This window comes from Typha angustifolia, chromosome 13, assembly GCF_048772165.1.
Source record: "Typha angustifolia cultivar Huaian chromosome 13, ASM4877216v1, whole genome shotgun sequence".
Classification (NCBI taxonomy): domain Eukaryota; kingdom Viridiplantae; phylum Streptophyta; class Magnoliopsida; order Poales; family Typhaceae; genus Typha; species Typha angustifolia.
Window position 1 is genome coordinate 7,374,727 of NC_133251.1, and position 13,944 is coordinate 7,388,670.

Sequence of the window (13,944 nt, forward strand, 5' to 3'; positions counted from 1 at the left end):
TTACATTATCAAATTTTTTCTGGGTTTATTTCTTGTCATTACTCAATAAAATTTAAAATCTTATGCTTTTGCATTATATTTAGTGTCCAACATGAGAAACAATGTCATTAGTCCTTTCTTACGGCCCTTCATTGCAGGTGCATGACTATTTGAGTAATCTTCCAATCAAGGCACTTCCTGGCATTGGGCATACCCTAGCAGAAAAACTGAAATATAGGCAAGTCCAAACTTGTGGTCAGCTGCGCATGATTTCAAAGGTTTGTATTGAATGGAGTTCACATATATGATCATTGATTCTTGGAAGGTACACTAGATTGTGCTAGAAAGATTTTAGTCTGACTTGCCTTAATACAATGCTATTGCTTGCTTGTCCTTATGAAGCCATTTTATTAACAGGAGAATATATGACAATCAATTCTCAGGTTTTAGCTGTTTACTTTCTAGATTCAGCATCATATTCTAGCAATGAATTTCAATATACTTGATATAATATAATATAATGCAATGTAACATTGTGATATAAGGATAATTATACTGATAGTCTGATGCCCACAAAACTATAGCCAAATATGACTTGCACCACCCTAATCTATTTTTCTTCCTTGTTCAACTAGACTCAGCCGCGGCAGCCCTAGCACCACCTAGAGCTGCCGCCTCTACCTTTCTCGTTGTCTGGCTGTACCCTATCACTCCAAGGAGCGGCCATCTTCCTTACATATAACCTTCCCTACGACTACCGCCTCCACCTCATGCCCTAATCGCATCCTCCACCACCACCGATGCTTAGGCCTTTTAATATGCCACTGTAGTGGAGAGAAAGCATCGAGAGATGAAGAACCAAAGCCGCACTATTGTGGTCGGTCGGGACAGCCACTACTTGGCTCGATCGATGATGGCACTTAGTGGACTGGCTGCAAGACAGAGGACACCGGGGACTTTTCAAGCCGAGAGGGCTCCTCTTCGACCATCTGTAGATGTGAAAGTACTTGATCCGCTGTCCGGGCTGTTGCATCTGCACAAGTGGAGCGAAGGGCAAAAGGTTTTTGCTTTCGATGTGATGAGCGTTTCACATCGGACACCACTACGCACAGACAATGGGTAGTGTAATGGTAATTGATAGTCAAGAGGACGTCGAGGAGGAGCGTAGAGGTGAATCGGAGTTGAACCAAGAGGAGTACGGAGGAAGATATTCTAGCGGAGATCTCTTCAAGTGGACTGCTTGATCAAGAAGCGATGTGTACACAACCTTTTAGATCAACGGTTGGTCAAGGGGCTTAGATTAGAAGGGGAGCCCACAACAATGTTTGAAGTGGTGATCGGTGATGGCACGAAGTTGGAGGCGGGAAGTCTTTTTCACTAGGTTAGAATACAGGTGTAAGGACATGAGCTTATCGTCAATTTGTTCTCTCTTGCCTTTCGAGGAGCTGATATTGTCCTAGGCACACTATGGTTGTAGAGCCTAGAATCGGTGGCTTTAGATTTCAGCACCATGTGGCTGACATATAAGCGCGACGATAGGGTCGTGCAGTTTGATAGAGTTCGAGCGCTATCTAGTCCTACTTTGCAGCCCATGACGGGTCTATCGAGGCCAAGGGAGATGGTCTACTTGCTGCTCATGACACCAGCAACCCCTGAGGCCACTCCAAGCTCAAATATAAATGTTAAATTGTGTCGTTTACTGACTGATTTTTTGGCATGTTTGAGGAACCGAAGGGGCTGTCACCAACCAAAAATTTAGACCACTCCATTGAGATTACTCTCGGGGCTGAACCAATCAACGTGCGACCTTTATAAGTATTCGCACGTCCCGAAAGAAGAGATCACAAAGATGGTGATGAAAGATGATGGATCAAGACATCATTTGATCGAGTAGAAGTGCCTACTCATCTCCCGTCTTGTCAGTGTGGAAGAAAGACGGGGGATGGTGGTTTTGTGTAGATTATTGAGCCTCAAAGTCCATCATTGTCAATTTTTAGTATCCAATACCGGTGATAGAATAGCTTTTGGATGAGTTGGCGGGAGTGGCATACTTCAGCAAGTTGACTTGTGCGTCGGATATCACCAAATACGGGTTGATTTCGTCGATGTGCACAAGACAACATTTTGCACCCACGAAGGACACTGATTTTCTGGTTATGTCATTTGGTTTAACAAATGCTCCAGTGTTCCAGGATACGTTGGTTCGTCTTAGATTTCTTTGACGATATTTTTGTCTACAACTGGAGCTTTGAAGAGCATTTGCAACACCTTTACAAAGTACTAAAAATTTTGGAGGCAAAGAAGGTGAAGATGTCTAAGTGTTTGTAGGGCGTGCAAAAGGTGAAATATCTAGGCCATGTGATCTTCAATAAGGGAGTAGCGGCCGACCTGAGCAAAATTGCATGTATGCTCAACTGGTTGCTCCTGAAGATTATGCACGAGCTTCGGAGATTCCTCAGGGCTACTACCGGATGTTCATTGCTGAATATCGAAAGATAGCTTCACCTCTCACGACGCTATTGAAGAAGGATTTGTTTGAGTGGAGCGATAAAGCCACTGCTGCGTTTGAAGAATTAAAATCAACAATCATGTCAGCGCTGGTTTTGGTGCTATCGGACTTCACCAAAGGCTCTGTGATTGAATGCGATGCATCAGGATTTGGAATAAGTGCTGCTTTTATGCAAGATCGGCCAATAGCATTCATTAGCAAAGCCTTGTTCTAAAGATTGTAGCAATTCTCGACATACGAAGGGAAACATTAGCTATTATCCATGCCGTTACCAAATGGAGGCCATACTTGATTAAGCGTCAGCTCACCATCCACACGGACCAGAGGAGCCTTTCCTACTTTATAAAGTCAGAGGATACACACCTCGCCATAGCAGTGATGGGTGACTAAGCTTTTTGGGAACGACTATGATCTACAATACAAGGGCTCAGATAATCAAGTGGCGGACATGCTGTCGCGCCAAAACCGATAGGGCTGAACTTGTTGCCTACTTAGCCCCTATTTTCCCCTTACTCGAGGAGCTGAGAGGAGCAGATATAGCTGACCAAAGCATTAAGGGTCTCTTGCAAGAAATAGCAGCAAATTCGGAGAGTCATCTAAAGTTGGAGGACTAAGAGGGCATCCTATTGGATTGCGGGCGCATCCAAGTGGTCGCGGTTGCTTACTTGTGGTCTCGGGTGCTTGACCACTTTCACACCACCCCAAAAGCGGGCTATGAGGGTATCTTGAGGATATATAAAAGACTCTCCCGGAGCTGTACCTGATCCGGAATGCGAAAGGATGTATGGGCTGATAGGGTTACGAGATGTGCCAACGGGCAAAATTTGTGATGTTGAAACTAGCTAGATTACCAGTACCAAATCGAGTTTGAGAAGATATTTTTATGGACTTTATAGAAGGTTGTGGATTTTCAATAATATTTGTTGTGGTGGACAGGTTGAGCAAATACACTCACTTTTCAGCCTTGGTGCACCCTTTTTCGACAAAAATTGTCGTCGAATTTGTTGTCCAAAACGTCGCCAAACCTCATGTTATAACACGACCAATGTTTCAGATCGTAATCAAGTGTTCATCAACGAGTTTTGGACAAAATATTTTAGATTGCAAGGCACCCATTTGGACTTTAGCTCGGTATATTATCCTCAAATCGATGGCCAAACGTAAGTAGTGATTTGGAGGATTGAACAATACCTTTTCTTTTTTGTAGGAGATTGTTTGGGATGTTGGTTGGAGTATTTGCCATTGCCGATTGGTCCTACAACACTTCTTAGCACAATAGCACTAGATTGTCACTGTTTGAGGTGGTTTACGGCCACTGCACTAGTTTTGTGCGTTTATGATAGATCAGCTACTTCGGACCGCACGAAGGTGGACATGGTACACTTGGCCAGAGATAAGACCTTACGACAATTGTTAGCACACATGAGGACAGCCTAGAATCTCTAGAAGCAAATATATGATCGAAGACATTGTGAGCAAGAGTATGATGTTGACGAATATAGTTTATCTTTAGGTACAACCTTATTGCCAAGTAACGTTGTGGCTGGTGTGAAACCAAAAATTGCGCATCGATTTTTTGGTCCTTTGAAAGTGTTGAAGAGGATTGGGCTTACTGCATATCGTTTGGAGCTACAAGAGGGAACATGTGTGCACCCCGTGTTCCATGTCTCGCTACTGAAGGTGAGAATCACCGTTGACCAGATTGTTGGAGATACTTTTCCCGAGCTAGAGAATGAGATCGAGTTGGTCGAGTTGGTTTGTGTGCTGGCTAGGCAATGTTAGAGACATGAGGGGAGATTGGACAAAGATACTTGTTGAGTGGCTTAGCAAACCATTCGACAATGCTACTTGGGAGTCTGAGACTGACATTATGGACTGCTTCCCATGGGGAAGCATGGTGGCAATGACAGTTAGACTCAGACCGAGTTGTGGCTGCCTTGGAGACCTTGGGTTCAACACCAAAGGTGGAGATTAGGGGCTTTGCAATTTAGTCCCTAAGTTATCTTTATTTATTTTCAGCATTGTTATTTGCTTATTGAGTTGTATTTCATTTTAGACTGTGTGGATGGGTTAGTCGGACTCTAACTCAGTCAAGTTAGATTGATATGAGTTGACTAGATAGCCACTATATATATTGTGGTGCGCACCTAAGTCAAATTATCTTGGAATAATCAAATCTTTAAGGTCATCTTCCTCCTCCCTTGTTCAACTAGACCCAGTCGCGATAGCCCTAGTTCTAGAGCCGTCGCTGCTACCTTCCCCTTCATTTGGCCATGCCCCTCACATTGAGGAGCAGCCCACCTTCCTTACCTATCACCTTCCCTACAACTACCCCCTCCACCTCACGCCCTAACCGCATCCTCCACCACCATCGACGCCTAGGCCGACCACCACCCATCACCTCGGCCTCCAAACCTCCATCCATTCCGTTAGATCAGTTCCTACATCGCTGATCTATTTCTCCACCAAGTTACAAACTGTTCTGATTGTTAGATCAAGAGATCTCGTCGTCTCAAGTATCCGTGGAAGTCCAGCTTTCATACCTTTGCCCGTAATTGGATTCCATTTATAGATTTGGACTCCTCATTTTTGTGAGTTCAAATCTGTATTCGGATTCCAAGGCTAAGGTGTTTTTGCAAAAACTTCACTTGTTACTTGATGCTTGTACTTTTCAGTGCACCCTTGACACCCCCTACTTACAATCCTAGACCTTTCCATACTTTAAAATACGTGTATTCTGCCATGCTACTCACCATGTATCATTAAATTCTTCTTAAAAAATTGGATGTTTGAATCTGTACAAACAATTGCAACTGTGCATTCTAAATGAGATACAATTCTTTATATTTCTTCACAAATTTGTTGAGCACAGACAAGATAGCGACAAGTTCTTCCAAGTTGGATTTCTGTGCCTGCAGTACTGGGTGTTTTGGTTAGCCATTGGAACGATAGGTGATGATTGAGACAGTGGCTCAGGGGTGCACCTTCATGCTGAATTCCAACGCAAGGTTTGAATGGGATTATTAAAGGTTGGCACTCGATATGAATGGGTCTGCTCAGGGTCGGCATGATCTGAGAACTAAGGACGACTCCCCAGTATCTGTATTCATAAGGCATTAGTATTGTAGACATTGACCTAAGCTGATTGACATGCCCCCACAGGAATCTACGGGCAAATTCTTCTCAACTCTAAGTACAGAAAGAATCTCCATTCTGTGAATTGGAGCCAACTTTTTTTATTTATTTTCACATAGAGAACCTATGTATTTATATCTTCTTTTTTTGACTGTTAAGTCGAGATAATCTTGGACTATGAATGATCTTGAACTGTGAAGAAAACATGAACTAAGAAGTATCATAAAGTAGTAAGTAAATTTGCTTAAGTTCTTCTTTCCGAGCACTGCCTTTTGGAATAAAATATTGTCATTTTCTGGGTGAACATATGATATTTGAGAAAAAAACCCATTATGAAACCTTCAGAAGCAATCTTTAGTTTCACTAATATGGTATCAACTGTTATTTAGGTTCATAGGACTTTGGTTTAGCCCCTACATATTGTCGCCACGGGAAGAGCTTTTGACCTAGGAGCATCAAATGCCACATTACTTAGTTACTTTCATGTAAGGAAGATCAAAATAGAGAGCCAATCCTCCTTATCCATGCATATTGATGCACAGCAAAAATGTAGTGATGCCACCTTTTTGTTTTTATGGTTCTACTTTAAAGTATCACTATTGAAGATATCTTACCTATTTCTCTTGTGGAATAATTTTTTTTTTTCATGCTGCTAATATTTTCTTTAGTGTGATATTCAACTATCTGATCTATTCTCTTTTGCTTTTCTTTTCTAATTGCTTTTTCCTACTTTACATCTATGGTTTGTGGACAAGCTTAGTTACTGCATTTGTTCCTTTCAATAGGAAGCTCTCCACAATGACTTTGGGAAAAAGATCGGTGATATGTTATGGAATTATTGCCGAGGAATTGATCATCGACTAGTTGAAGTCGTGCAGGTTTGACAACAGATACTTCCTAGAATCCCGTGCATTCTGAATGGATTTTTTTTGTTCTCTGATCTGATGTTATGATATATATTATGTAACAGTACGAGAGGGTTCATATAGCTCATATTACTGATTTTTATGTCCTCTTGCTTTAGCATAATTAGTTCAGCCTGTTTGGAATGTTGAGGTAATTAATCCTGTTTATTCCTATATCTCGATTGCAGTACTTCTTTATGAAATATTTCAGAAAAATAAACAAGTTTGATTCTTTTATGGATCTTCTTCTTTTGACTTTCTTCACAATGTGCCCTTTTTGTTCTTTATGGACTATCTGCATACATATAACTGCATCGCACGTTGTCGTCCGATGCCGTCAACCGCTTGCCGCCTTCGCTGTGGTCGCCGCCTTTCGCTACCGTCGGCTATGGAAGAGCTAGTTCTAGGGTTTGTCGGTGAGAGATGTGCCGCGAGAGAGAGAGAGAGAGAGAGAGAGAGAGAGAGAGAGAGAGAGATTAACATAGTGTTTGGTTTTTTTATATTGGTTAGTTTTATTAAACCCGGTCCGCTATAAAATCCGACCCGCTCACTAATAACCGCATCTCGACTTGGCGGGCCGAAGTGCTAGCCCGCCAAGTCGGGCCGGGCGGCCCGCCTAGCGCTATTTAGCGCCTAGGCAGCCTGCCAAGGCGCTTGGCCACCTTTTGCCGACGCCTTTCTACATGGTGGGGTGGCCGGTGCACCGCCCCGCCATGGCGGCCGTCTTTTTTGCTTTTCAAAACAGTGCATATAAGGGTGAAAAGTCAAACTAGTTTCGATGATTATCTAGAAGCAAATGCACATCTTCTAATCAATTTACTAAAGAAACTATATTACTAGGGTATTTTGTTTGTTAGGCCCATCTTTGCCTAAAATATGAAAAAACCCTCTCATTTAAGTCACTTCCACTACTTGGATCTCTCAAAATACCTCAATTATAAAAGTGAAGAAGAGTAAGTGGTGATGGTGATGGTAGTGGTGGTGTTAATGATGGTGCCTGTTGTGGCAGAAATTCTGGTATAGGTGGAGACATAGCAGGAATCATCATATCCATATTGGCTATTGGTGGAATAGTTGCATTCTTCTTGATTAAGAGGAAAACACGGAAATCTCCAAAAGAAGAAAATCTTGGACCAGACAAGCCTTTCATGGCTCTTGATTCAGATTTAACTAAAGGAAAACATGTGCAGGAATAAAGTCAGAGGGCACTGAAGTTATTTGCTTTTGTGTTTTGTAGCTTTACATATTACAGGGATATCATTTGTTCTTTCAACATATACTGTTGACTCTTAAATAAGTTTTTTGACTGGATTTTGTCCATACTGCAATCATTTCTTGAAGGAGATAAACTAAAAACTTAGTAGTTTAGTTGAGTTGTCCTATTCCGTAGCTGAAAAATGAATTGGTGGCTGAAGACATTCTAGATTTTCATGCAAGCAACCAAGAACTAAGTCAACCTTTTTTGTCCTCTACATAGTCTACCTTGTCCATATCATGGGGTGCTTGATTCTCTACTGGAAAAATTACTTCGATCAAGGTAGTGATGCTTAGAATTTTCGACTGTCTAGACCTTATTTGTAAGGAAAGTTTCAAACTACCCAATTACAATAGTGAATCATCATACATTGTGTTGATGTTTCACCATGCTTAAGAAATTTTCTATGATAAAAAAAGGTGTCTTGGTGTGTTCACGTGTTTAGTTTTCTTACTCGTATTTGGCGTGTTTAGTTTTCTTACTCGTATTTGGCCTTTTGATATTCTATTCTTGGGTTCTCCCTCACCGACTTGAGTTTGTTTGTTTATTTATTTTATTTTATTTTTTCAAAATACGATTCTTAATTGTGATTCTAGATCTAGTTGGATTCAATTTTTAGCTTAAGCGTTTAGAGTGGCTAGTGAGTTAACATGGTATCATAGACTAGTTTTTTAAGACCTTATTTATTGTAGGAATAAAGTCAATTCTAGAATAAGTATTCCTCTTTATTATTTTCAAAATGAGATCTTTATTTTGGGAATAACTATTGTTATATTCACTTGTATTTTGAAATAAAGGTATAATAATTATCTTTGATGTGATATAAAGTGAAGAAAAAGATAAATTATTTTTTAATAAAATTACCATAAATACCTTTTGATTTGATATAAAGTAGGTTGATTGGATAAATATCAAGAGTATTAGTAATTGAGTTAGTATGTGATATAAGATAAAATTTTGATGAATATTATTTATATTTTAGAATAGGGCTATTATGATGTTTAGTTGTTATTCTAGAATAAAAAGTTATATTTTAGAATAAGAAAAAAGTTATTCTTAAAGTGAACGGGGGCTAAAGATCTAGAGTTCAAACATTGTTTAGCCCTATTTAATCATATATTCTATTATCTATTGCGCAATGTGGAGGGCAGCATCTTTCGTTTGTCCATGCAAAGTATTTAGAGGCCAGGCCATATGTGAGAGGGCATGTTTAAGGAATAATATATGCTGTTGGTTTGTTACTTAATAGTTTAAGCTTTTGGGTCATTTGGTTATTAATTTAACACTATTAAATGATGCCTTACCTTTCTCCTAACTTCCTCACAATCTTTCTTTGCATAAATGAGATACAAATGTATTCTGCAAAGACATGTTTATTTTATAAGTTTTTGCTACTACTTGTGTTAATAAAAGAATCTACTAGACTAATTTGCTAGAAATATTTTACATGGTCATGTTTTTGGTGTCTCTTTTTGTCTTTCAATCATAATGCTTGTTTACTAGTTATTGTTTCTCTTGGCATATTCATGGAATGAGGGAAATCCATTGCATTTATTGTGTAAAAACAGTAGGTAATGCAATGACTAATGATGCTTTAAGCCTTTAACAATAATGTCCTCAATTATCTGGTAATTATGACGTAACTCTTAAAGCCATTTATATTTCATGTTTGTTATGCTGCATTTATGAATCCTTTATGCAAATCATATAGATGGTTAATTCTCAGTCTTCATCATGTTGAGTTTTTCTGTCTTCCCTCTAGTGTGGTTCTTATGTCTTACCTCTAGTGTGGTTCTTATGTCTTCCTCTTATCCTTGCTTACTCTCATTAAGGATTGCCTTGTCGATACGTTGTCAAGAGCCCTAGTGTGCTATTGGCACACTGGCAACACTTCTAAATAGTTTTCTAACGATATTTATACATATTTTAAATTCTAATATTTTATTGCTATATAATATTGTAAAAGACTTTAATATAGTAATAATCATGGAAAAAAGGTATGATTCCACACATAATATCAAGTTATCAATTATCAAATAATTATCAAATAATTTCTCTTTCCCTTTAATTTCTATGATTTAAAGAGTATTTTATATAGATTTAGCACAAAATGTTAGATCTATGTAGAATGCCTCTTACAAATGATGGATCTAACTTCGTTTTGCTACATCTAGGATGACTAATGATTAATCTCGGATTTGGTTTCTTAACAAAAGAGACTAGGAAGAGAAAAATATGAAAAAAATACCTTTTGATGGGATTTGAAATTTCAATCATTAGATCGGCCTATCCTAGATCTTGCTTTCTCTTCATTTTCTTACTTTTGGTTTGGGAGATAAGCCTACCAACAAAGGACCTCAAAAATGGGTCTCTTCGAGTAAGCTTAGTATGTATCCAGTAGCACTCAGGACATCCTGCTTGCTATCTTTTCCATATTTATTTGAACCAAATGGGGCAATTTAGACAATGCCACATGTTAGCATGGGGCGACACACGTCAACGATGACACTCTTCCGTGCCACGTGTCGGCACACCACAAGCACAACCTTGTCTGTCTCGTGCTGACCAACATGACAATCCTTGACCCTCATAATATGCTATTCCTTCTTGTACTTTCTCTGTCATTTCTCATATCCTATAACAACAATGGTAAGCTGCTAATCCCAACTATTTGGGTTGACTTTGTGGATTCTTCTCTTCCATTAGGGCCTACGCAATTAAGGTTCACATTAGTAAGGATCATTTTCATAGTTTTCTTGGCACAAATTACAATACTTTATTTGGGCTTTGGACCAGCTATTGGGATATTATATTGGACCAGCTATTGAGATATATAATATTTAGTATGCACAAGCAATATTCAATTATTTTCTTACCTTGGATATTGCACTTCTAGGTTTTTCTTTTCTGTTCATGATTTGAATCGTTTACTCAAATTCCATCTAATGAGCAGTTGTATTATTTTTCTCTGTTACTGGCGGAGCGGTCAAAGAAATTGCCATCACTGTCACAAAAATAGAAGAGAGAAGTTAAATAGTACTAACAATTTATTCCATAAAAATAGTGTGTTCTCCATGATACATCACTCCCCCTAAATAGAGAACAATTCTAATTTCTAAAGCAAATAAAACTAAAAATTACTAGGAATCCGATCTAGATAGGAAACAATAATTAAGAAAGACGCTTGCAATAGCAAACCTACATTGGAGACCTCGAGATTAGGAATCTTATGAAAATTAGAAAATCTCTGGGAATAGGATTTCTATGAGAATTAAGAAACCCTTAAGATTAAGAATCCTATGAAAATCAGGACATGCTTGATATTACATCAGTAGTTGTCTAACATTCTGAATCTGATATATCTCGTGTTCACAAGATTACTAGTTTTCATGCGTGTCACTGAAGCACTAGAATCATCTTTTTCTTGACATGAATTTAGGTGACTTATTGTAACTAGACTACTAGTATCTGGCTGGAAATTGGCACAGAAGAGTGATTCTTGTTGTGTTATCTTGCTAATCCATATCAGGTTATTTCACTCGGTGACTGTATAGTACTAGCATCAATTGGTACAGAATGGCAGAAAGTGTTACTAAATTTCTCATCATCTAACATACAAAACATGACATGGAAATGTCTTGCTTGTCATACTGCCGTTTGAAAGAATTGCTTTATTTCTGTGATTGCTTTGTCACTGTTTTCATCCTGTAATAGTTGCCGTTTTTACTCTCTATGTTTGCATTCAAGATGAGTTACATATTGGCTTTCCAACTCTTACTGCTTCCTGTTTCAGTCAGAAATACCTATTTTAAAGGTCATCTGGTCTCTTTAGAAAAGTTATTACCATTATGGAACTAGTTTCTTACTACTATGTTTTTTACTTTTTACTGCTAACTATCTATTGTTTGCTTGCTGATTGATGTGATTCCTTCAGACTTTTTCTACATAGATATACATGCATTCTTAAGTGAATCCGTTTCAATGTGCTCACTTTTCGTCCTCCGTGTGAGGTCATACAGGAAGCAAAATCTGTTGGTGCAGAAGTGAACTGGGGAGTTAGGTTTAATAACAGCAGTGATGTGGGTATTTTGTTTCAAGGATAGAAAGTTGTTGTTGTTTCTCTTCTTGAGTTCCTGTTACTCTTATTTTTCCTAACAATACTGTATCATGAAAATTTCAGTCTGAGAACTTTCTTATGAACCTCTGCAAGGAGGTCTCATTACGCTTGCAAGGATGTGGAGTACAAGGTCACACAATAACACTTAAGGTATTTTTGTTGTAGGTGTTCCTTCATTATAGCTTTTCATCTATTCACACCATAAAGATGTTTTAGAGAAGTAGCCTTAAAAGTGGCAACAATATCATTTTAACATCAGATACTTTCCTTGTGTTTTCTTAGGTGAAGAAGAGAAGGAAAGGGGCTGAAGAGCCAGTGAAGTATATGGGATGTGGTGACTGTGAAACTGTGAGCCGCTCAGTGACGGTATAATACAGTGGACATTTGTTATTATTTTCCTCATGTTTGTGGAATGTACATGTGCATTCAAACCAGTACTTGTGTTTCTGTGTGATTATGATGCCATAATTTTAGTGCAAATAAAATGTGAATAGCTAGCACAATTTAGCAGTAAAATTATATATTCAATCTCTTATATTTGTGAAGAATTCCAGTTCATATATTTAACTATAATCTTGTCAATTGCATTGATGCACGCTGATGAGCCAATCGATATGAAACACATTCACAATATTCTGTTATTTTTTTCATATGTTTCCTATGGGAAGATATTTAGCTCCTCCTCTAAATTTCTTTCTCCTTTCCTAGATTCCTGTTGCCACTGATGATGTGATGTCTCTACAGCGAATAGCAAAACAAATTTTTGTATCTTTTCATATAGGTAAGTTCATCTGACACTTTATTTAATTCAAAATTTAACTTTTTCTCTTGTAAGGTGAATATCCATGTCTTATTGCATTAATGGTGTCTTATTATGTCTACTAAGTGCTAACCAAAATATAGTGGAAATTTTCCAAGTCCATGTAGTGTCAGTTTTTCATATCACAAAATGGTTTCACAAGCTTCGACCCGCTTAAACCACATATCTCGCTTATTACCCATGTAATCACATTATAGTTTAGCATGTTGACCAGAATACGACTTTTGTACACACCATACCCTGAATATAATCGGAAATTCCAAACGTGACACAAATACAACCTATTTGATATTTATGGTAGGCGAGTCAACCCATTTACGACACAAACCTGTGTATGCTAAACATGTCCTTGTTAAAGGTCTTGGCTTCATGTCTGATTGAAAATTGCCACCTTAACATTTAGTACATCAAGGCTTTAAGATGCGAGACAAAGTTATCCTCCAATGAAATGATGGTTGATAAGAAAATTATGCATACAATTAGAGCAATATGGTTAAAATAGAAGCTGCCTTAAGATGGCGGGGAATTTCAAACTGATTGGAGAAGGCATGATAACATTTGGTTTAGGAGACAGATAGTTGAATGGAGGAAAATGATCTCAAGTACAAGTAGGTAGAAATAGCGGTCTTTGTGATTATTGTTGTTGCTCTTTATGTTCTAAGTTCTAACTACTTGTCTTGCCTTTCAGAAGTTTGATGCTTTTTAGTTAATTTGTGATGTTTTAGATTTTTATGATTTTGTACTACTTGTCCTCGTTATTTAATCTAATATGTGCATGTTGGAGCAATTGTTTGTTGTAGTGGCAGACTGCCAGTTACATGTTTTGCTCTGCATTTTCCTTGAATTATGTTTCCATGTTCTTTGTTAAGGAAACTGAAGTGATATCTGAATTTAGATGTCAAGGAAGTCCGTGGTGTTGGATTAAAAGTATCACGGCTTGAAAGTGTAGGTACAACGCGAAAAGGTGAGGACAACAGTTTCATTTTTTTTTTTAATGTGCATATGTAAAAAGTTGTTTTACAGTTATATAAATATATAGTTAGTAAATCTTCTAACATATCTTGCTTATTTTTTTCTTGATTTATTAGTAGACCCTCTTTTCTTTTTTGGATTGATGAAAAGACTCACCATAGATACGATGAAGATATAGTAAAATAATTGATGAATGATACATAATCTCATATTTAATTTTGCATGTTAACTATGAAGAATAGTTGAAAGCCC

General features: G+C 38.1%; 1 protein-coding gene across 2 annotated transcripts in view; it reads left to right on the forward strand.

Annotated features, from left to right (window-relative positions):
• LOC140773213 (DNA repair protein REV1) overlaps positions 1-13,944 on the forward strand; it is a 50,385-nt gene that overhangs the window by 15,991 nt on the left and 20,450 nt on the right. For both annotated transcript variants that reach the window (XM_073115669.1, XM_073115670.1), the window contains exons 10-16: positions 138-257; positions 6,409-6,501; positions 11,803-11,862; positions 11,964-12,050; positions 12,183-12,266; positions 12,609-12,681; positions 13,616-13,684. In XM_073115669.1, coding sequence (XP_072971770.1) covers positions 138-257; positions 6,409-6,501; positions 11,803-11,862; positions 11,964-12,050; positions 12,183-12,266; positions 12,609-12,681; positions 13,616-13,684 — 586 coding nt within the window. The remainder of the gene's footprint in view (positions 1-137; positions 258-6,408; positions 6,502-11,802; positions 11,863-11,963; positions 12,051-12,182; positions 12,267-12,608; positions 12,682-13,615; positions 13,685-13,944) is intronic.